The sequence below is a fragment of the Eleutherodactylus coqui genome, chromosome 5 (assembly GCF_035609145.1).
Source record: "Eleutherodactylus coqui strain aEleCoq1 chromosome 5, aEleCoq1.hap1, whole genome shotgun sequence".
NCBI lineage: Eukaryota > Metazoa > Chordata > Amphibia > Anura > Eleutherodactylidae > Eleutherodactylus > Eleutherodactylus coqui.
The window spans coordinates 93,226,088-93,248,145 of NC_089841.1; the positions used below are offsets into that span (position 1 = coordinate 93,226,088).

General features: G+C 44.5%; 1 protein-coding gene across 1 annotated transcript in view; it reads right to left on the bottom strand.

Moving 5' to 3' along the window:
• Positions 1–20,222, bottom strand: part of SV2C (synaptic vesicle glycoprotein 2C) — a 143,563-nt gene extending 123,341 nt beyond the window's left edge. Inside the window, exon 1 of the mRNA XM_066601887.1 lies at positions 19,661–20,222. Coding sequence (XP_066457984.1) covers positions 19,661–20,222 — 562 coding nt within the window. The remainder of the gene's footprint in view (positions 1–19,660) is intronic.
• Between the last annotated feature and the right edge of the window lie 1,836 nt (positions 20,223–22,058).

The window sequence follows — 22,058 nt, forward strand, 5'->3', positions numbered from 1 at the left end:
ATGAGTGTTCAACCAGAAAATGATGCATCCGCCGAACGTTTCGCAAGACAATTGCTGGATATTGAGAATACTGAGGTAAAATGAAAGCTGTGCTGTGATTGGTTGCTATTTCTTATACTGCTGAGGTAACATGAAAGCTGTGCTCTGATTGGTGGCTACTTCTTATACTACTGAGGTTGCATGAAAGCTGTGCTGCGATTCGTTGTTATATATTATACCACTGAGGTAACATGAAAGCTGCGCTGTGATTGGTTGCTATATATAATACCGCAGAGGTAACATGAAAGCTGCGCTGTGATTGGTTGCTATTTTTTATATTGCTGAGGCAGAATAAAAGTTACGCTGTGATTGGTTGTTATTTCTCTTACTGCTGAGGTAAGATGAAAGCTGCGCTGTGATTGGTTGTTATATTTTATACTGCTAAGGTAACATGAAAGCTGCGCTGTGATTGGTTGTTATATGTTATACCACTGAGGTAACATGAAAGCTGCGCTGTGATTGGTTGTTATCTAGATATATAAAAAGGAATGAATGTATGTCTGTCTGTCTTCGCAGCAACGCGCGACGGGTAAGCTAGTTGTGAATAAAATATAGTAATATGAGATTGTCATATCATTGTATTCTTCTATTTTTAACATTTGTTTACATTTTACACAGCATCCCAACTTTTTGGGAATTGGGGTTGTACTTTTAGCTCTACTGTATAAGCTTATTGACTAGAAGTAGGTGACACATGGAGTTCGGGGATGTAAGTTTTATACTTATCTTCCCTGTTATTCTCCCAGTGTCAGTGCTAGAAGCTGCCACTCAAACTAGGTGCAAGACTCCTTTTAATAATGGGTTAATTTTTGGGATTAATATAATATTTGGAACTAAGAGTGGCTGGGACCTTAGGAGGCAGTGATCATGCTATCCTTGAATTTTGTAAAAAAAAGAGGAGGAAGACCTGAAGAGTCAGACTTCAAGGTTGGATTTCAGAAAGGCTGATTTTAATGATCTGAGAAAGAGGGTGGGAAGAATCCAATAAATGGATGTTCTTAAGGACAGAAATGTCCAAGAAGGCTGGGAAATAAGATCCTCAAAGCACAATCGTTAACAATCCCTAAAAGAAGGAAGAATGGGAAGCATTTAGAGATGAGCGAACGTACTCGTCCGAGCTTGATGCTCGTTCGAGTATTAGGGTGTTCGAGATGCTCGTTACTAGAGGCGAGCACCACGCGATGTTCGGGTTACTTTCACCTTCATCTCTGAGACGTTAGCGCGCTTTACTGGCCAATAAAAAGACAGGGAAGGCATTACAACTTCCCCCTGCGACGTTCAAGCCCTATACCACCCCCCTGCAGTGAGTGGCTGGCGAGATCAGGTGTCACCCGAGTATAAAAATCGGCCCCTCCCGCGGCTCGCCACAGATGCATTCTGACAGAGATCAGGGAAAGTGCTGCTGGTGCCGGAGCTGCTATAGGGAGAGCGTTAGGAGTTATTTTTGGCTTCAAGAACCCCAACGGTCCTTCTTAGGGCCACATCTGACCGTGTGCAGTACTGTTGAGGCTGCTTTTAGCAGTGTTGCACAATTTTTTTTTTTTGTATATCGGCCGTGCAGAGCATTGCGTCCGCAGTCTGCAGTCATTGTACAGAGTATAGGGGCAGGGAAAGAGATATTCAGGCTATATACGCAGTGGGCTTTTTCCAAAAAATTGATCACCGTCATCCCGCCAGAGGGAAACAGTATACATAATATTATACGCTGCCTACAGTATCTATCTGCTGGGGGTTGTAGTCCTAATTAATACGCAGCTAAGTGTTACAGCAGGCTTGCGCAAAATTGTTTCCTGGATCTGCTGCCTCTGTTACATCAGCGCTGTCATCCCGTCAGAGGGAAACAGTATACATAATATTATACGCTGCCTACAGTATCTATTTGCTGGGGGTTGTAGTCCTAATTAATACGCAGCTAAGCGTTACAGCAGGCTTGCGCAAAATTGTTTCCTGGATCTGCTGTCTCTGTTACATGATCGCCGTCATCCCGCCAGAGGGAAACAGTATACATAATATTATACGCTGCCTACAGTATCTATCTGCTGGGGGTTGTAGTCCTAATTAATACGCAGCTAAGCGTTACAGCAGGCTTGCGCAAAATTGTTTCCTGGATCTGCTGTCTCTGTTACATCAGCGCTGTCATCCCGCCAGAGGGAAACAGTATACATAATATTATACGCTGCCTACAGTATCTGTCTGCTGTATCAGCTCAGCATTTTAAAAAAATAGAAGCAAAATACTTAAGGCCTACTACTGGCCTTTGGCCACTTGACTGCTTCTGCGCTGTGAATTCCACTAGCTCAGTCATACGCACCTACGTCTCACTACAGGCGTGCGCAAAATTGTTTCCTGGCTCTGCTGTGCGTTCCGTAAGGGAAGTCAGCCTCCAACCACAGGCCAATAAGCAGCACATTTAATTACAGCGTTCTGTTTCTGCACTACTGGTAATACAGCATGCGTAGGGGTAGGCCTAGAGGACGTAGACGCGGGCGAGGACGCGGAGGCCCAAGTCAGGGTGTGGGCACAGGCCGAGCTCCTGATCCAGGTGTATCGCAGCCGACTGCTGCGGGATTAGGAGAGAGGCACGTTTCTGGCGTCCCCACATTCATCTCACAATTAATGGGTCCACGCGGTAGACCTTTATTAAAAAATGAGCAGTGTGAGCAGGTCCTGTCGTGGATGGCAGAAAGTGCATCCAGCAATCTATCGACCACCCAGAATTCTGCGCCGTCCACTGCTGCAACTCTGAATCCTCTGGCTGCTGCTCCTCCTTCCTCCCAGCCTCCTCACTCCATTACAATGACACATTCTGAGGAGCAGGCAGACTCCCAGGAACTGTTCCCGGGCCCCTGCCCAGAATGGCCAGCAATGGTTCCTCTCCCACCGGAGTTTGTCGTGACCGATGCCCAACCTTTGGAAAGTTCCCGGGGTCCGGGGGATGAGGCTGGGGACTTCCGGCAACTGTCTCAAGAGTTTTCAGTGGGTGAGGAGGACGATGACGATGAGACACAGTTGTCTATCACTCAGGTAGTAGTAATTGGAGTAAGTCCGAGAGAGGAGCGCACAGAGGATTCGGAGGAAGAGCAGCAGGACGATGAGGTGACTGACCCCACCTCGTTTGCTACGCCTACTGAGGACAGGTCTTCAGAGGGGGAGGCAAGTGCAGCAGCAGGGCAGGTTGGAAGAGGCAGTGCGGTGGCCAGGGGTAGAGGCAGGGCCAGACCGAATAATCCACCAACTGTTTCCCAAAGCGCCCCCTCGCGCAATGCCACCCTGCAGAGGCCGAGGTGCTCAAAGGTCTGGCAGTTTTTCACTGAGAGTGCAGACGACCGACGAACAGTGGTGTGCAACCTTTGTCGCGCCAAGATCAGCCGGGGAGCCACCACCACCAGCCTCACCACCACCAGCATGCGCAGACATATGATGGCCAAGCACCCCACAAGGTGGGACGAAGGCCGTTCACCGCCTCCGGTTTGCACCGCTGCCTCTCCCCCTGTGCCCCAACCTGCCACTGAGATCCAACCCCCCTCTCAGGACACAGGCACTATCGTCTCCTGGCCTGCACCCACACCCTCACCTCCGCTGTGCTCGGCCCCATCCACCAATGTCTCTCAGCGCACCGTCCAGCCGTCGCTAGCGCAAGTGTTGGAGCGCAAGCGCAAGTACGCCACCACGCACCCGCACGCTCAAGTGTTAAACGTGCACATAGCCAAATTTATCAGCCTGGAGATGCTGCCGTATAGGGTTGTGGAAACGGAGGCTTTCAAAGGTATGATGGTGGCAGCGGCGGCCCCGCGCTACTCAGTTCCCAGTCGCCACTACTTTTCCCGATGTGCCGTCCCAGCCCTGCACGACCACGTCTCCCGCAACATTGTACGCACCCTCACCAACGCGGTTACTGCCAAGGTCCACTTAACAACGGACACGTGGACAAGCACAGGCGGGCAGGGCCACTATATCTCCCTGACGGCACATTGGGTGAATTTAGTGGAGGCTGGGACAGAGTCAGAGCCTGGGACCGCTCACGTCCTACCCACCCCCAGAATTGCGGGCCCCAGCTCGGTGGTGGTATCTCCACTAAACCACCCTCCTCCTCCTCCTACGCAACCTCTGTCTCGCAATCAAGATGTGTCAGCAGCAGCACGTCGCCAGCAGTCGGTGTCGCGCGGCACGGCAACACAGCGGTGGGCAAGCGTCAGCAGGCCGTGCTGAAACTACTCAGCTTAGGAGAGAAGAGGCACATGGCCCACGAACTGCTGCAGGGTCTGACACAGCAGACCGACCGCTGGCTTGCGCCGCTGAGTCTCCAACCGGGCATGGTCGTGTGTGACAACGGCCGTAACCTGGTGGCGGCTCTGCAGCTCGGCAGCCTCACGCACGTGCCATGCCTGGCCCACGTCTTTAATTTGGTGGTTCAGCGCTTTCTGAAAAGCTACCCACGCTTGTCAGACCTGCTCGGAAAGGTGCGCCGGCTCTGCACACATTTCCGCAAGTCCCACACGGACGCTGCCACCCTGCGCACCCTGCAACATCGGTTTAATCTGCCAGTGCACCGACTGCTGTGCGACGTGCCCACACGGTGGAACTCTACGCTCCACATGTTGGCCAGGCTCTATGAGCAGCGTAGAGCTATAGTGGAATACCAACTCCAACATGGGCGGCACAGTGGGAGTCAGCCTCCTCAATTCTTTACAGAAGAGTGGGCCTGGTTGGCAGACATCTGCCAGGTCCTTGGAAACTTTGAGGAGTCTACCCAGATGGTGAGCGGCGATGCTGCAATCATTAGCGTCACCATTCCTCTGCTATGCCTCTTGAGAAGTTCCCTGCAAAGCAGAAAGGCAGATGCTTTGCGCTCGGAAAGAGAGGCGGGGGAAGATAGTATGTCGCTGGATAGTCAGAGTACCCTCCTGTCTATATCTCAGCGCATTGAGGAGGAGGAGGAGGATGAGGAGGAGGGGGAAGAGACAGCTTGGCCCACTGCTGAGGGTACCCATGCTGCTTGCCTGTCATCCTTTCAGCGTGTATGGCCTGAGGAGGAGGAGGAGGATCCTGAAAGTGATCTTCCTAGTGAGGACAGCCATGTGTTGCGTACAGGTACCCTGGCGCACATGGCTGACTTCATGTTAGGATGCCTTTCTCGTGACCCTCGCGTTACACGCATTCTGGCCACTACGGATTACTGGGTGTACACACTGCTCGACCCACGGTATAAGGAGAACCTTTCCACTCTCATAACCGAAGAGGAAAGGGGTTCGAGAGTGATGCTATACCACAGGACCCTGGCATGCAAACTGATGGTAAAATTCCCATCCGACAGCGCTAGTGGCCAAAGGCGCAGTTCCGAGGGCCAGGTAGCAGGGGAGGCGCAGAGATCAGGCAGCATGTACAGCACAGGCAGGGGAACACTCTCTAAGGCCTTTGACAGCTTTCTGGCTCCCCAGCAAGACTGTGTCACCGCTTCCCAGTCAAGGCTGAGTCGGCGGGAGCACTGTAAAAGGATGGTGAGGGAGTACGTAGCCGATCGCACGACCGTCCTCCGTGACGCCTCTGCCCCCTATAACTACTGGGTGTCGAAGCTGGACACGTGGCCTGAACTCGCGCTGTATGCCCTGGAGGTGCTTGCTTGTCCTGCGGCTAGCGTCTTGTCAGAGAGGGTGTTTAGTGCGGCTGGGGGAATCATCACAGATAAGTGTACCCGCCTGTCAACTGACAGTGCCGACAGGCTTACACTCATCAAGATGAACAAAGCCTGGATTTCCCCAGACTTCTCTTCTCCACCAGCGGACAGCAGCGATACCTAAACAATACGTAGGCTGCACCCGCGGATGGAAGCATTGTTCTCTATCACCATCAAAAACGTGGACCTTTTAGCTTCATCAATCTGTGTATAATATTCATCCTCCTCCTCCTGCTCCTCCTCCTGAAACCTGACGTAATCACGCCGAACGGGCAATTTTTCTTAGGCCCACAAGGCTCAGTCATATAATTTTTGTAAACAATTGTTATACGTTTCAATGATCATTAAAGCGTTGAAACTTTCACCTGAACCAATTTTTATTTTAACTGGGCTGCCTCCTGGCCTAGTTACAAATTAAGCCACATTAACCAAAGCGATTAATGGGTTTCAACTGCCTCTTGGTTGGGCATGGGCAATTCTTCTGACGTACATTAGTACTGTTGGTACACCAATTTTTTGGGGTCCTCGCCTACAGTGTAATCCAATTAATTTTTTGCCCACCTGCATTAAAGCTGACGTTACATCAGCTGTGCTAGGCACTGCAATGGGATATATTTATGTACCGCCGGTGGGTTCCAGGGAGCCACCCATGCTGTGGGTCCACAGGGAGTTGTAACTGCATGTGTCCACTTCTAAAGAACCCCAGTCTGACTGGGGCATGCAGTGTGGGCCGAAGCCCACCTGCATTAAACATGACATTACCTCAGCTGTGATGGGCAATGCAATGGGATATATTTATGTACCGCCGGTGGCTTCCTGGCACCCACCCATGCTGTGGGTCCACAGGGAGTTGTAACTGCATGTGTCCACTTCTAAAGAACCCCAGTGTGACTGGGGCATGCAGTGTGGGCCGAAGCCCACCTACATTTAATCGGACGTTACCTCAGCTGTGATGGGCACTGCAATGGGATACATTTATGTACAGCCGGTGGGTTCCAGGGAGCCACCCATGCTGTGGGTGCACACGAAATTCCCAATGCGGAGTTGTAACTGCCTGTGACTATTTATAAAAAACCGCGGTCTGACTGGGGCATGCAGACACCTTGACAGAATAAATAGTGTGTGGCACATAGGTTCCCCATTGCTATGCCCACGTGTGCAGCTCCTGATGGCGGTGGCACAGGATTATATTTCTCATTGCTTCTGTACAGCATTGTGGGCTATCGCCCCGCCCCTTTTAAAGAGGGTCGCTGTCTAGCCGTGCCAACCCTCTGCAGTGTGTGCCTGCGGTTCCTCCTCATGGCAGACGCACTTATAAATAGACATGAGGGTGGTGTGGCATGAGTGCAGTTGAAGGCTGCGCAGGGACACTTTGGTGTGCGCTGTGGACACTGCGTCGTGCGGGGGGGGGGGGGGTTGGACAGCATGTAACCCAGGAGAAGTGGCAGCAGAGTGTCATGCAGGCAGTGATTGTGCTTTGTTGGAGGTAGTGTGGTGCTTAGCTAAGGTATGCATTGATAATGAGGGCTTTTCAGAAGTAAAAGTTGTTGGGAGGGGGGGGGCCCACTCTTGCCGCTATTGTGGCTTAATAGTGAGCCCTGGGAACTTGAGATGCAGCCCAACATGTAGCCCCTCGCCTGCCCTATCCGCTGCTGTGTCGTTCCCATCACTTTCTTGAATTGCCCAGATTTTCGCAAATGAAAACCTTAGCGGAGCATAGGTCTCATACAAAAATGCTCGGGTCGCCCATTGACTTCAATGGGGTTTGTTACTCGAAACGAACCCTCGAGCATCGCGATAATTTCGTCCCGAGTAACGAGCACCCGAGCATTTTGGTGCTCACTCATCTCTAGAAGCATTTAAAGACACCAAGATGGATGAACGCAGAAATTGCACACATGTTACAAATGAAAAAAATATGTTTATCAAATGGAAAAAGGGGGGATATCTAAAGAAGAATATAATGCAGTCTGCAGAAACTGTAGGGCAAGTGTCAGAAAAGCTAAAGCTAATAATGAATTGAGGCTTGCAACAGAGGCGAAAAGCAATAAAAAAGAATTTGGGGGGTATGTCAAAAGCAAAAGAAAAGTCAAAGATGCTATTAGATGCTTGCAAGATGAAAATGGTGAATTGATTAAGAATGATGTTAAGAAGGCCGAACTTTTAAATTCCTATTTTGTATCTGTTTTCTCTCAGAAAGTAGATGAAACATCAACTTATCTTGCCTGTGCTATTGGGGGAATAAAAGAATGCAGGCTCTCTATAAGCAGAGAGATTGTGAGGGAACACTTAGCTAACTTAAATGAATTCAAGTATCAAAGTCCAGATGAATTACATCCTAGGAAGCAGCTGAAGTAATTGCTGAACCACTTACCATAATCTTTGAAAATTCCAGGAGAACAGGAGGAGTCCCAGATGATTGGAAAAGGGCAAATGTTGTCCCTATCTTCAAAAAAGGGAAGAAGGTGGATCCAGGAAACTACAGAGCTGTGAGCCTGACTTCTATACCGGTGAAGATCTTTGAACAAATTATTAAACAGCATGTATGCAAGTACTTGGATAAAAATGGAGTAATTAACCAGAGACAGCATGGGTTTGTAACAAACAAGTCATGCCAGACGAATCTAATTTTCTTCTATGACAGAATCACTGACTGAGTTGACTACGGAAATGCAGTGGATATAGTATATCTTGTCTTTAGTAAAGCATTTAACAAAGTATCTCATACCATACTTATTGAAAAAATGACGAATATGGAATTGACAAGGCAAGTGTTAGGTGGATTCACAACTGGCTGAGTGATCGCACTCAAAGTGTAGTCATAGAGGGCTGCACATCCAAGTGGAAGAATATATCAAGTGGGGTAGCACAAGGCTCTGTCCTAGGCCCAGTGTTGTTTAACATTTTTATAAATGATCTGGAGGAGGGAATTGATGTGAAACTGATCAGCTTTGCCGACGACACAAAGCTAGGAGGGATAGCTAACACTAGGGAAGAGAGAGGGAGTATTCAAAAAGATTTAGAAAAGTCTTGAACAGTGGGCGGCGACTAACAGAATGGTATTTAACAAGGAGGAATGCAAAGTCTTACATCTGGGCAAGAAAAATAAAAAAAGCACATACAGAATGGGAGGAATTGGGCTAAGCAGCAGCACATGTGAAAAAGGCTTGGGTATACTAATAGATCATAGACTGAACATGAGTCAACAATGTGATGCAGCTGTTACCATGCTGCGGTTGCTGGTCCTCCCGGGGCGGCGGTGTGTGGGGTCTCGGGGTCGGAGCGCATCCCCCTGGCTTGTTGTTCGGCTGCCGGGGGCACGGGTGCTTGGGTATACTAATAGATCATAGACTGAAAATGAGTCAACAATGTGATGCCACAGCCAAAAAGGCAAACACAATTCTGAGATGTATTAATATTATTATCTGTCTGGGATGATTTAGTGAATCTTGCACTGAGCAGGGGGGTGGACCAGATGACCCTGGAGGTCCCTTTCAACTCTACCATTCTATGATTCATTATTGTTCACCTGTGATTACAAGCTAGAGATTATTTTTAATGGAGTGTGGTAACCTGGAACTGCACTATGAATAAGAGCTGAGGTGCCCAGGTTCGAAACGCGTATAGTTATAAAAAAAGGGTTCTCTAGTTTTTTAGCTCTTACTCTTGCATTGCTTTTTCATACCTTGCAATAAAAGGTAAGTTTTACATTTATTCTTTGAGTGCTGGAAGATTTTTTTGCCGTGACTTACCTGGAATTGGAATCGGCACTCTCTTCCTTTCAACATCATGTGATTTTAATTTACTGCAGTGAGCTCGTCTGAAGCTAGCTTGTGAAGTATTTAAACAACACAGTACCTTCATGCAGTTACAATTATAGATATTATGATTTGGAGACACAAAGTCTTTACAATATTAGAGCTGCATCAGGGATTCCAATAGCACAGTACTCACATGGTTAAGTGCCCATCTTTATTTAAAAAAAGTGCGTAAGCAAACAACATTCCGACTGACTAGCAGTCTTTTTCCAGTCCATCTAGTCAGTTGAAACGTTGTCTGCTTGCGCCCTTTTTTTTAATGAAGATGGGCACTTAACCATGTGAGTACTGTGCTATTGGAATCCCTGATGCGGCTCTAATATTGTAAAGACTTTGTTGGATTAGAAAGGTCTTGGATCCAGACCTATCTCTCTGAGCCTGCATCTTATACCCAGAGGATACCTCCCCTCTCACCGAGGTTTGTTTAAGTGCTGCTGCCACTTTTTGGTGTTGCATACGATGATTTGGAGACACAATATAGTGTTTATCTTGCATGTTGTTGTTGTTAGCCGTTTAGTCGTTCATGACCCTCAGTGACCCTAAAGGCTCCCTCCCAACCATGTTTTTGGGTTTTGCACTGCTTCTTTCAGTTGTTTGATATCCACGCCAGTATCAGCTTTACATATACAGAATATATATCTTTTATATACCAAATTAAACCCCCTAGACATGAATGGGATCCTTTGATTGGCCATATAAGGCATCATGCGCATGAACCAATTACCACACTGTACAACCTCTGGGTTGTATGCAGCTGTTATATATAGACTTCTATGGGTCTATACTGTACCTAAATATACCTCTGATTTCACATGGAAATATACAGATCTTTGTTTTGTTGGATTTCATATGAAGGGAACAGATTTTTCGTGTCATGCTGCCTCTGATGCTTTATTACAGAGCAATTTTCAAATAGAAGCTTCCCTTCTAAGGAAGAATAACTCTGTAATATCCCACCATGTGTAGAACTACAGTTTGTCAGTGTGTAAGAGGCCTAAACAAAAACACTATTATGAACTCCACATAATCTTTGACAGCATATGGTTTCAGTTAATGCTACCTCTATAAGAAAGAGCACTAAGAAGAGTATTACTTCATTGCTGGCAAGTCAGTGCAATTTTTGGAATTTAATTTTTGCATTTTTCTTGGAGTGAGTACATTTTTTTACCTCATCAACTACTGTATATTACTTATTAAAGTCTTAAAGAATTCACCAACTAGTAAAACAAATTGGACACATCACAAGCCATCAAGGAAATTAGACTACAGGACAGCACATGATCTCTGGGAAGTTCACTGGGTGCAAAGCCATTGGAGGGAATGCAATCTCCAGAAACCCTACATTTGTATGATCCTTAAAGATGAGCGAGCACGCTCGGATAAGTCAGTTATTCGAGCAAGCCTCGCTCTTCTTGAGTAACTGCATCCCTGTCGGAGCGTGCTGGGGGGCTGCAGGGGATAGCGTGGGGTAGTGGGGGAGAGAGTGAGAGAGATCTCTCCCCCCTGCTAACCCCCACCGCCCCCCGCTCACCCCCGCCGCACCTTCTGATCACACTCTGACAAGAATGCAGTAACTCGAGAAGAGTGAGGCTCGCTCGAGTAACTGACTTATCCGAGCGTGCTCGCTAATCTCTAATGATCATCAAAAGAAAAATGTAAGTGACTGCATCCTCAATTAATACTGCTCTTTTTTTCCCAGAAATACATACTAACAAGAAATGTTTCAGCCTTCAAATCGGCTCTGTACTGCCAATAAACTTTACAAAAATTAGTAGTACAAGCAAATAGAAGGAACTTTGTAATCTATTTTACCAGTAAAAAAAGGAATCTACCTCCACTTATGAGCCATGTCCTTGCCTTCTGCACTGATCATTAAAACGTCCCTACGGTCCTGGACATACAAAGATGGCCGCATTCTGACTACCTGATTACCTGATGCATCTGATGCATACTGTGCATTATTATGCATCATTAGTCTTAAACACTATGTAATTGTCACGTTGTATCCTGGGAACTGTAGTTTTATGGGTTTCCAGGCGCACACTTCCACAAGTGTAGGATGATTGAGCTGGCTGGGTGTGTATTGCTCTAGTCAGCCAATCACCATCGGCCTGTGCACATAAATACCAGCACCTCTTACGAGATGGTGCTGGCAATTTATTCATTACCTCATTCCCTCTCAAGACCCTGGTGTTTGGAGTCATGCATGTTCAGCTTTGGTGTAAGCTGCATGCATGAGATTCTGGGTGGGATTCCCTTGTCTGTTGATGTGAACAACGGTTGTGTTCAGTTGGTATGTTGTAATTCCCTTACCGATTTGTTGGTATGAAGAAAGACGTGTTCAGTGTCTGTTTCGCAGGTGTTCAGACTTCAGGTGTGACTTGTCCTGTTCAGTGTATGTTGTTTTGCCCTTGTCTTGTGTTACTGCCTCTTACCATCTATGGCAAGCCAGTGCCCTAGGTTCAAGCACGGGGCCGACCCTATTGGAACGATCCCCTGACTTGTAGACAGGGTTCACTTTTTTGATTTTAGTTGTCTTTTTAGAGTAGGGACTTACTAGACAATGAGGACCCTTGACGTGGACTTCTGATCTTATGCATTTTGGCCAAAATATCAACCAATAATCGTACGTACTAACCTATTAGGTATTTACATCTGTCTGGGTATTGTGGTACAGTGGTAAGTATTTTGGCATCTGTTGCCTGTTGTTAGTTGTACGCGTGTTCCAGTTTATGTTTGATGTTGGTGTTGGTTCGTGTGAACACAACCATACGTACGTCCTGGGTGTGGTGTGTCTTAAGCTCAGGGTGAACATAATAGTAAAGTTTTGATTGGCCAGTGCTGTATATGTAAACAGCAAAGCAGAACTGACCAGTCAGAGCAGCATGCAGTGTCTTAGACTACTGATACAAACTAATGTACAGTGTGCATCAGGTAGTCAGAGACGTGATGCAGCGATCTTTGCCTATCCAGGACTGGAGGGTTCCTTTAAGGGGCTGTTTACATCCAATTTTTGACGTGCAATAAAAAATGTTTACAAATGTATGCAACTTTAAGCTTACATGTATGTTGTTTTTAACATATATGTTAAACATAGATACAAGCCATAGATTTCTATATGTTTGTGTCCATTTTTTGCAATGGGAACGTCGGTCTTCCTCTTTACAAGACACTGGTCAGACTACATATGACTTATTGCATACAGTTTTGGGCACCGGGACTCAAGGACATATCAAAGCTTGAGTGGAAGAAAATGTTCATCTACAGATCATTTTATTGGTCATAAATAATGTTGTGCATATACATACTACCTGCTGTTGGTTTTCTATGCTTATTACCCTCTGATCTGCCATTTTCAGGTCCCATTTACAGCTCTCCAAGATGGCTGACGCAATCTTCAGACTACCTAGTCCCCACAGTGCCGCTGTAGTGTTGTACTAATAATGCACTATATCTTACATAATCAAAAAAGTTGTGGTATCAGCAGCACTCCCAAAAAACTATTGAGGTGGAGTGGTAGATGTATGCACGCCAGATGAGTCTTTACATGATACTTTGTCAATACATGAGTCTTTGTCATGGTAGTCCTGCACACACACACATGACATACAATTTATATAAAACATATCAGGATAAAAGACCAATCAGGACACTAATTCGTATATACATCAATGACTTACAGGTGATTTAAGACATTTTAGTCCTCTGTAGGTTCTGTTTCCCAGCTGCAAGTTACTGGCAACCTACGAGTGCTACTGCGCATGTCTAGTAGCTTCTTTGCATGTCAACTATACGCCATGACACCTCTGCCTATTTCGGATTCAAACCGTATTATTGCGCATGCATGGGATCTCATGCTAATCTTGCAAATCCCCATCTCGTCTCATATCATATGAACATCAGGTGATCTAAGCACCGCCTTTCGTCTCCTGAGCCGAATGACGCATTACTATGGAGCCCCATGTGTAATAGTGAATAATGCTGCTTACTAAAGTCCCATTCTATTTTTCCAAATCTATTACTACTGTTTATTAAGACTTTCTATTGCGAGTTTTAGGCTTCAATATCAACCTCATTAGGCAATTTTAAGTATAAATGGCTATATCTACCCAAATTATCTCATATTAGTCATGAAAACACAATCAACAGACTCTGGCTCATCCCCATGGGGAATGTGAATACACAATACATTACCTCTAAAGATGAAGAATGATCTAAGACCACAATATCATTACCGCTTGTGTAATATCTATTTTTCAATCAATGTGTTACATTTTGGCACCACAAAAAAAAATAAAAAGAGAATTTTTTATAGCTCTATCTGTATACACATTTTTACGTGCCGGCGTGTCTCCGTGGCAGATCGCCATGACTAAATCAAAACCAAATTATTCTTGAATGGAGGTATATCATTTTGAAACTTTCACTATCGCAGAATGTCTAGAGCAAGCTGGAAAACAGGAACCCCTGGCAGACTGTATCCCATGGTCATCAACAATCTAAAAAATAATAATATGGATAATGTAATAAAAGCGTTCCATTGGGAACAGAATTGCATCTTTTATGCTGCCAGACTCCATCCACTTTATATCTTACATAATCCGTGTTGGCCAATCAGAGAGAAGATATGGTACATTAGGTAGTTAGAATTGCAGTGGCCATATGGGATACCTGGAAATAGAATCCCAAACTGATGGATTGGATATTAACAGAAAAGAATGACAGCAGGTAATATACTCTCCCCTATTTGGTCACAGGACATCATTTTGCCCCCAAACCTTTAGGGTCACTTTAAGTACAATACGTAAGTACTTTTTAGATTACTGTATGGAAAAAATTGTATGAATGCAGTAGGGTGTTTCTAATCCAATTACCTCCTACATATTCAGGACTTTCCCCTTGAAGAGAACCTAGATAGGCCTCTGTACCCACTTACTTTCTGTTTAGGCTGTGCGTCTGGGACCTGTGGCTCTACAGGCTTCATTGTGCACACCTTCACAGGTAGGAGTTAATTGATCCACCAGCCAATCCCCCTTGTCTGCTGCACATAAATACCAGCAAACTCTTGGGAGAGATTGCTGGTCATTTAAGTTCTTCACTGTTAATCCCACTCAGAGCTGGTGTGGTGCATGCTTGTCTGTAGTGTCCCTCTCTCCTCTCCTGATGATGGCCTGGACACCTGCTGTCCCTCCCCTCTTTGTGTTCTGGGGTGTGTGCATTGTATAGTGTGGTACGTTGACCGCACAGGTGCAGGTGACCCGCAGGTTTTTACCTACCTCTGAGCAGGTGAGGCCTTCAGACGTCTGATGTCCTATGTGTGTCAGATGGATGATACCTGACACTATTCCCTATGTCAGCACGATGACTGACTTTCTATTCCCCTGGTGAGAGGACACTGGGACTGACTATGGTTTACCATCTGTATGTGAGCTCTGGGTGAGGTTCCTGTTATATGTTGTATGCACAACCATGTATGTTGGTGTGAACAGCGACGTGTGTGTTATGTCTGTGCAGGTGGCCAGACATGTGCTTTATGTGCAGTCCTTTTCTGTGTTCAGTGTGTGTGAACAGTGTTGTGTCCTGTGTGTGTCTAGTGCATCTCTCCAGGTTTCTGATCAGGGAGAGCTAGGTCCCAGATGAAGAGAGTGGGGCCGACCTTATCAGGATGATTACCCCACTTTTAGGCAGGGATTCCTCACTTTCCCTGATTAGTAAGGGACAGGGGTCCTTCTATCATTGCCTGGAGAGGTACAATTGGTCCTTTCACCTATGTGGGTGTTTGTGGTTTTAAATGGACACAATCTTTCATCCGTACGGAGGCACGTCACCTTAGTGCGCTGAGCGGACGTAACACTTTCTTTGCACTTCAACTAAATCTCTGAAACACACATCTCTTTATTTTGCCTTCTATAAAATGTATGATAATGCTTTAATTTTTCATTTGAGGAACACTGTCTCTAGCTACTATTAACAGCACTCAAGTTCATGCCTCAATATTTCAGTTTTTGCTATGGGGCACCATGATTTATGGTTGCATCTCTGTTTGAATCAATAAAACTGACCTTAGCTAAGGAATAATTGAAAATAATTGTATACCATCCCCGGCCTGGCTTTACCTATGATATGCCATTACTATTCTGCAGCAGAAGAAAAACCTGAAGGAAGTTAATGCTGCTGGATCAGCATGTGTGCAAAGCTACGGTACAATCCCGAAAGGGGTTATGATAAGTCTCAGCTGAATCATGTACCTGTCTGTCTATGCTTGGCTCACAGAACGCCAGCTAAGCTGACACATCTGACCTGCGGGGAAAGACGGGAAGCTGATCTGACAAGGGACACCTGCTTGCCAGTGATGAAGCGCTGCTGTAATCTTTTCTCTAGTGCCTATTTCTGCTGAAGTGCATCAGTGAAAAATTGGACAGATGTCTGGAGAATACAGATTGTCTAAATGAAAGACTGAGACGTTTAACAGCAAACATGTACATTTACCATGGAACAAATATCATTTGTAGTGGTAAAAGGACAGTATCTTAGAGTCATCGTATTATTTAATTGAACAATACTTCAAAGTTGTTTTTATGCTGCCTGATGGATATTGATATTGTGTGTAGCTGGCACCATAGGCAGAACTTGAAGCTACTAGACCCCAATGCAAAATCTGTAACAGCTTCCCCCCAGGTATAATTCTTCATTCATGGTTCTTGCCTCCTTGTATTAGGAAGAAAGGCCTTATGGACCACCTAAAGGGTGGGTGCAGCTGCATCTTCTGCACCCACTATAGTTATGCCCCATGGCTGGCACATGAACCTTGTGTGGTTGAAACTAGTAGGCTAACCAGAATGCCCTGTTTTTGAAATTTATGAAATAAAGCTTTGGTTTTATATTTTTCACTGGACCAAGTGATGGACCTTTCTACTTGGAATGTAGTGCTGTTCCCCACTCCTGATCATCTAGCACCACCATATATTCAGAGACCTTCAGAAATCTGACTGATTGGAGTGAAGTCTAGTCTGGTGAGCAGTACTGCTGTGTGTGAACTGTTACTTGAAATGACAATAAATCCCTAGATTAATGACCCATTTCCAGTAATGCAGTAACTCCCTAAACAAATTAAGCACCACAACTTATCATAGAGCTCTCCATAATCTTACTGCTCATATAATAAAGAATTCTTTATTTGCTGATGGCAAAACCTATATTTATGAATATCATCAACCCCAAATAATCTTTTTTTCAACCTTATTAACCAAAATTATGTTTATCTTGATACTGCAGTCTACCCATTCTTATATATGTCTAATGTCTTCACTTTATGTTCTTCCCCTTCTATACAACTTTTTGGGGTTATGATATTTAGTAGAAGGAAAATTAGGTCTGAATGCCAAAATACTGGTGATTTGCTATTATTGTGTTCCATTTGATGAGATGGGAATGAATATATGAGAATGATTTAGGGGTGGCTGTTGGGAGGAGCAGGTGGCTCTTCCACTTTGCTTCTTGCTTGTGGTCCCAGAATCGTCTACTGGCAGCATTTTCTAACCAGGGTTCCCTGGTATCACGGGGTGCCTTGGAACAAATCAGCAAGCATATAGTATGCCAGCAAGAGTCTCTTACCCATACACCAAGTATCTAAGCATCTTTGAGGTAGGAATGTAAGAGTTCTCTGGGAGCAAAAAAATTATTTAGCATTACCTCACAGTAATAAGGTTGGAAATAACTAGCTTAAGATATGTTCAGATACAATCCAGATTGTGAAGGGCGTATATGATAGTTCCACCCTATCTTTATCTAGTCAAATCCACTTTAACCCCTAATAATACATAATTACTTTTGTAATTTAAAGTGCATTGATGGTTTTCACCCTTTAACCTCTTTTTGAGGGATCGGATCTTAGCTGCAGGGAATTCCCAGGTCGTTTCACTAAGAGAAGTCTCAGTGCAGTGATGCTGACTGGGGTGGCTCAATGGCACCAAAACGAGGAACCAGAAGGACAGAAAAGGGCACAGTCAGAATAACAGGCCAAGGTTGGGGCAGGTGAAGTTCAATCAATATCACTAATAGGCATCAAGTCAAGGCAGGTGACATTCAGGCAAAGCATGGTTAATATAATGAGACAAGGTCAGGACAGGCAGAGTTCAGAAAACCTTGGTAATCAGGCAGACGATGAAAATTATGTAGTCAGCCTCCCCAACATATATCAGTCAGCTAGTATTACCTTGTTTACCTATTCCTTGCTATCTGAAAAATTATCTTCAGTTGGGTTATATAATCTGATGGTGACCCCCTGGGAATTACATACCCTTCTTTTTTCTCAAAGGATCACCAGAGTGCAGTCACCAGAGCTTCCTGAACGATGAAATTACATAGATTGTACAATACCGACTGTTCACAGCGGGGGGAAAAAAATCATATCACTGTTACTGGTGATGATTAGAGGCACCTGTCTTACATTTATAATGAAGGAGGTGACAGTTCTCCCTCCAAGACTGTATACGCATGGTCCTTTACTTTTTTAGGAAAATCTAGAGGTTAATGATAATTACAGTGTCCTCCCAGCAGGCAGAGATGGTACTGGCTCGTTTTACTTGGTCATGGGATGCATTATGGGATTGCTAGCACAAAATAGTGAAAAAAGAAAGCAAGGAAAAGCTGCAAATTAAGATGGTGCTTCATAAGTATCAGCCAGAAGGGCACACTGCATGAAAGTGACTGCATTATACAGAGGAGACTCCAGAGTGTGATAGACAATCAGAAAAATGTGTAGCCATTTAAGCAGGATACTGATCCACCTTCAGAGAACCATTAGATCACTATGAACCTATTGCTCAGGAACCTTTCACTGGGGGGAGGTGCCTTAAATAATTCAGGAATGACTGAGGACATGAAAGATAGGAAAGATATGTGTGCACAGTGGCCCTTTGAGCATGCGTGCATGCTCCATGGGCAGAGACAACATCCAGAAGAGTAGTGCAGCATCTGCCACACAGAAGAGAGGAACAGGGAGGATGCTGGCACCCGCAGGGTGGGGGTGGTGAGAGGGAGCACTGCCAAACACAGCCAGAAACCATAAAAGTTTGTCAAACAACATTGGTGTTAAGAAAATACTTAAACACACTTATTTTAACAAAGTATTTGACAATATATACTATTACTGATAAAAATTAAAAATAATGTGTCATTATTATTACCGAATAAGATGGCAGGAGAATATCTTTTTCTCAAAATATAAAGACGTGAATTATTGACTGTATGCAAATATCTCAGCTTATTAATATGTAGTTGATGGATTGTCAACATGTATTATCCAAATTGTTCTCTGGTATCCGACAGTGAGTGGCAGTAAATGGGTAAAAGAAATCACTTCATTACCCAACATTTCTCCCATCACATATCAAAAAAATATAGATACATTAGAAATGAAAGTGAGGTTCAAGTCTTTGTAAGCTTTTAAACTTTGATTAGGAAAAAGGAAATGGAGGGTATATTCTCAAAACTGTATCGCTGAATGGAAAATGTAATCTAATACTATAATAACCACATCTCAAACTTATTTAGCCAATGAATAAAGCATGACGAATGATCAGCCCACTAAAGACTTGATAAGTAGTTAATTGTTAAACATTGAAGATGCCATTATTGGTAAAAGCAAAAAAAAAGGAAAGGCAGGGACTGGTTGGACAGGTTGTAGTTATCTGATTGCTTGTGTAGGGTTAAAAGAACCTTCTTTCCAGACAGTGGTCCCACTAGAATTGATGAAATGATCATTGGGTTTGTTTAAAATGTTATTAGCCTCTATCTATCTGGTTGTCTTCTAAATGTGTTTAATGGCCTTCAGTGAAATTGAAACTGATCCAACTGTTCATCATGTAAGATAAATGACCAGACCAGACTGCCATACAAAGTGCAGTACTTAGTACTGCCATCTACATTCACTAGATATTTAAGACACGTCATGCCTTTTCTTCTTGAAAAAGTTTAGAACAAATAAAGACAACATATCCAACAAAATGAAACACCTGAAGACAGATACTAAACAGCCATCATGAAGTTCAACTTTTTGCAGTTGTACAGGACCATGACTAATCCTCAACTTTAGATTTGTAACATAAATAGCATAGGTGGTACTCACCGAGCCAGCCAGAGCTGGAATCTGGTATACACATATCGGTTTCTGCACTTGGCAGAACAAATCCAACTACAAACACCTCAACTCCATCTGCCATTAGAGCCATGCCAAGGACAAAGAAGAGAGTCCATTGAAAGCGTCCATGTCCACATTCTTGAATAATGAGTTCATATTGCTGGGCCAACTCTTCTTCATCAGCTTTCCTTTCGCTTTCTAGGTCATGCCGAGCTTTGTACTCATCAGTAACAGGTTGGCCCAGAGCAACCATACCATCCTTCCCTTGACCAGGTATTCCTTGATACTCCCCATCATAAATCTCATCATCTTCATCATGTCCTTCTGTTGCTTCACTAGAACCTTCATCGTCGTTGCCCTCTTCATTGTAGTTGCCTTGTGTATAGTATTCCTCTTCATCTGGGAAGTGATCTTGGACTCTGTGGACGTATCCGTCATGTTCTACTTCTCTTGGTTTATTTGCATGTTTGGATGTGTGTCTCTTTGCTTCCCTAGCTATGTCCTTAGCACCTTTCACTAGTGAAGTCCTGTCTCTGTAGCTATCTTCCATTGTGTAGAATAAGCTACTATTCCACAAATGGTGGTCTGTGGTGATAGATTAGATGCTTTCTCTATTACACTGATAATGTATTACACCAAATTTGAAGTATGCATCTGCAATATAAACAAGAGGAAACAATGTTAGTATCAAAGAAGCCTCCATACAACACTTTCAGAAAACTAATAGTATTTTACATATCAATATATAACACAAATAAATAATAATTTTCAAAGGGTTAGTAACTTAGTATCTCTTGATTTGCCTATATGGCTAATTACAATTCATATACTTACCTAAGACAACATCCTGAAAAATATTTTTCTAAATGTCTTTTATATTAGGGAAAAAATGTTTTTGAAAGGGGTTGTGGCGAAAGAAAAAGCTATCTCCTATCTATAGGATTGAGGATAACTTTTTGACCTATGGGCAGAAAGTCTGGAACCTTCTGGACTAATTTAGAGGAGTTGGTAGAAATGTTGACCTAGTTTACCTAAAACACATGAACCAGACCAGCTTTTTAAGAGGGGCACCCACCCTAAAAATGGCATCTGTAGGGGAGAAGCTGAGAACCACTCCAAAACACATGGGCAACATCTACACCCAAGAAACTTTGGGGAACAAAGTACAAAGGTAACTTTAATTGGAATACTGATCACTGGACCACTGAGCACTAAGTCACTAAACAAACTGGCACCGCATGATCAATGTATAATCATTGACCCCTGTACCAAAGGACCAAATTAAATCCCTTTACATAGAAACTGATATGCTGACTGGGCTAAAATACAACCCAGCCAGCCTATCAGGGCTGGCACCAGAGGCAGATGTTATTCCCTCAGTCTCCATTGCATCACGTGGCCTGGGACTGGCATACACTACTCTGGATCCATGTGTCATGTCCGCACAACACAAGAGCACCACAGTACAGACGCAGGGCAGCGTTCACACAAAAGCCAGAAGTACACATAATACAATGATAACACAAACTACACAACTCCAAGCAAAGGTAGATGGGGAAACCTGTCCCTTACAACTCATGGGGGGCCCATGCCTAAAAGCAGGGTAGGCATCCTGGTAAGGACTGCCCTACCGTCTTCACCTAGGAACTTATTATCCCTGAAAAGGCACCTGGAGAGATGCACAAAACACTATAAAGAAACTGTTAAGACTAACGAAAAGCTAAATGAAAGATAACAGTACTTAACTGAATGTAAAAGCTTTCACCCAGGATAGAAGCTCAAACCTGCTCCAGCTATTCCTCTAACTGAGTTTACTCAATGGCAAGGGAAAAAGGGAGGGGTAGGTATGTAAAGGTCTCCACACCTGCTGTTAGATAGCACAGAAGGAACCACACATAAAACCTTTTCTCACAGGTAGGACTCTCAGATAGCATACCAATATGCAGCATCCAGGTAAATAGCAGCCAGTAGCCCCCGCACAATATGTTTAACCTGTGTCCTGCATAGTGGCAGGGTGACATGTCTGTTCCTACATCATGGCCATCATGCCACAACGCCGTCGTAACCGACAAGCCATGACACTATGGTCATCATGTCCCACAAGTCATGGTGCTTTCAACGCCATGACAAGAGTTCAGGTGAAGGTATTATATGGAATTAGGGCCAAAAATGCACATAGCTCACTTCATCTAAGTCTTTATAGCAGAGGATCTCAATACAGTAGATTTGTATGGAGTGGATGGTGCAACTTGCTTAGCCATTGCTCCACACAACTCTTCCCTCACAAGGTTTCTATGTCCTAGTCATCATCAAAAGTCCCTGCTGCCAGAGTCCCCCACAAATCATAGCTATATCCGTAGTCTTGATCTACACTTGTAATTGTCAA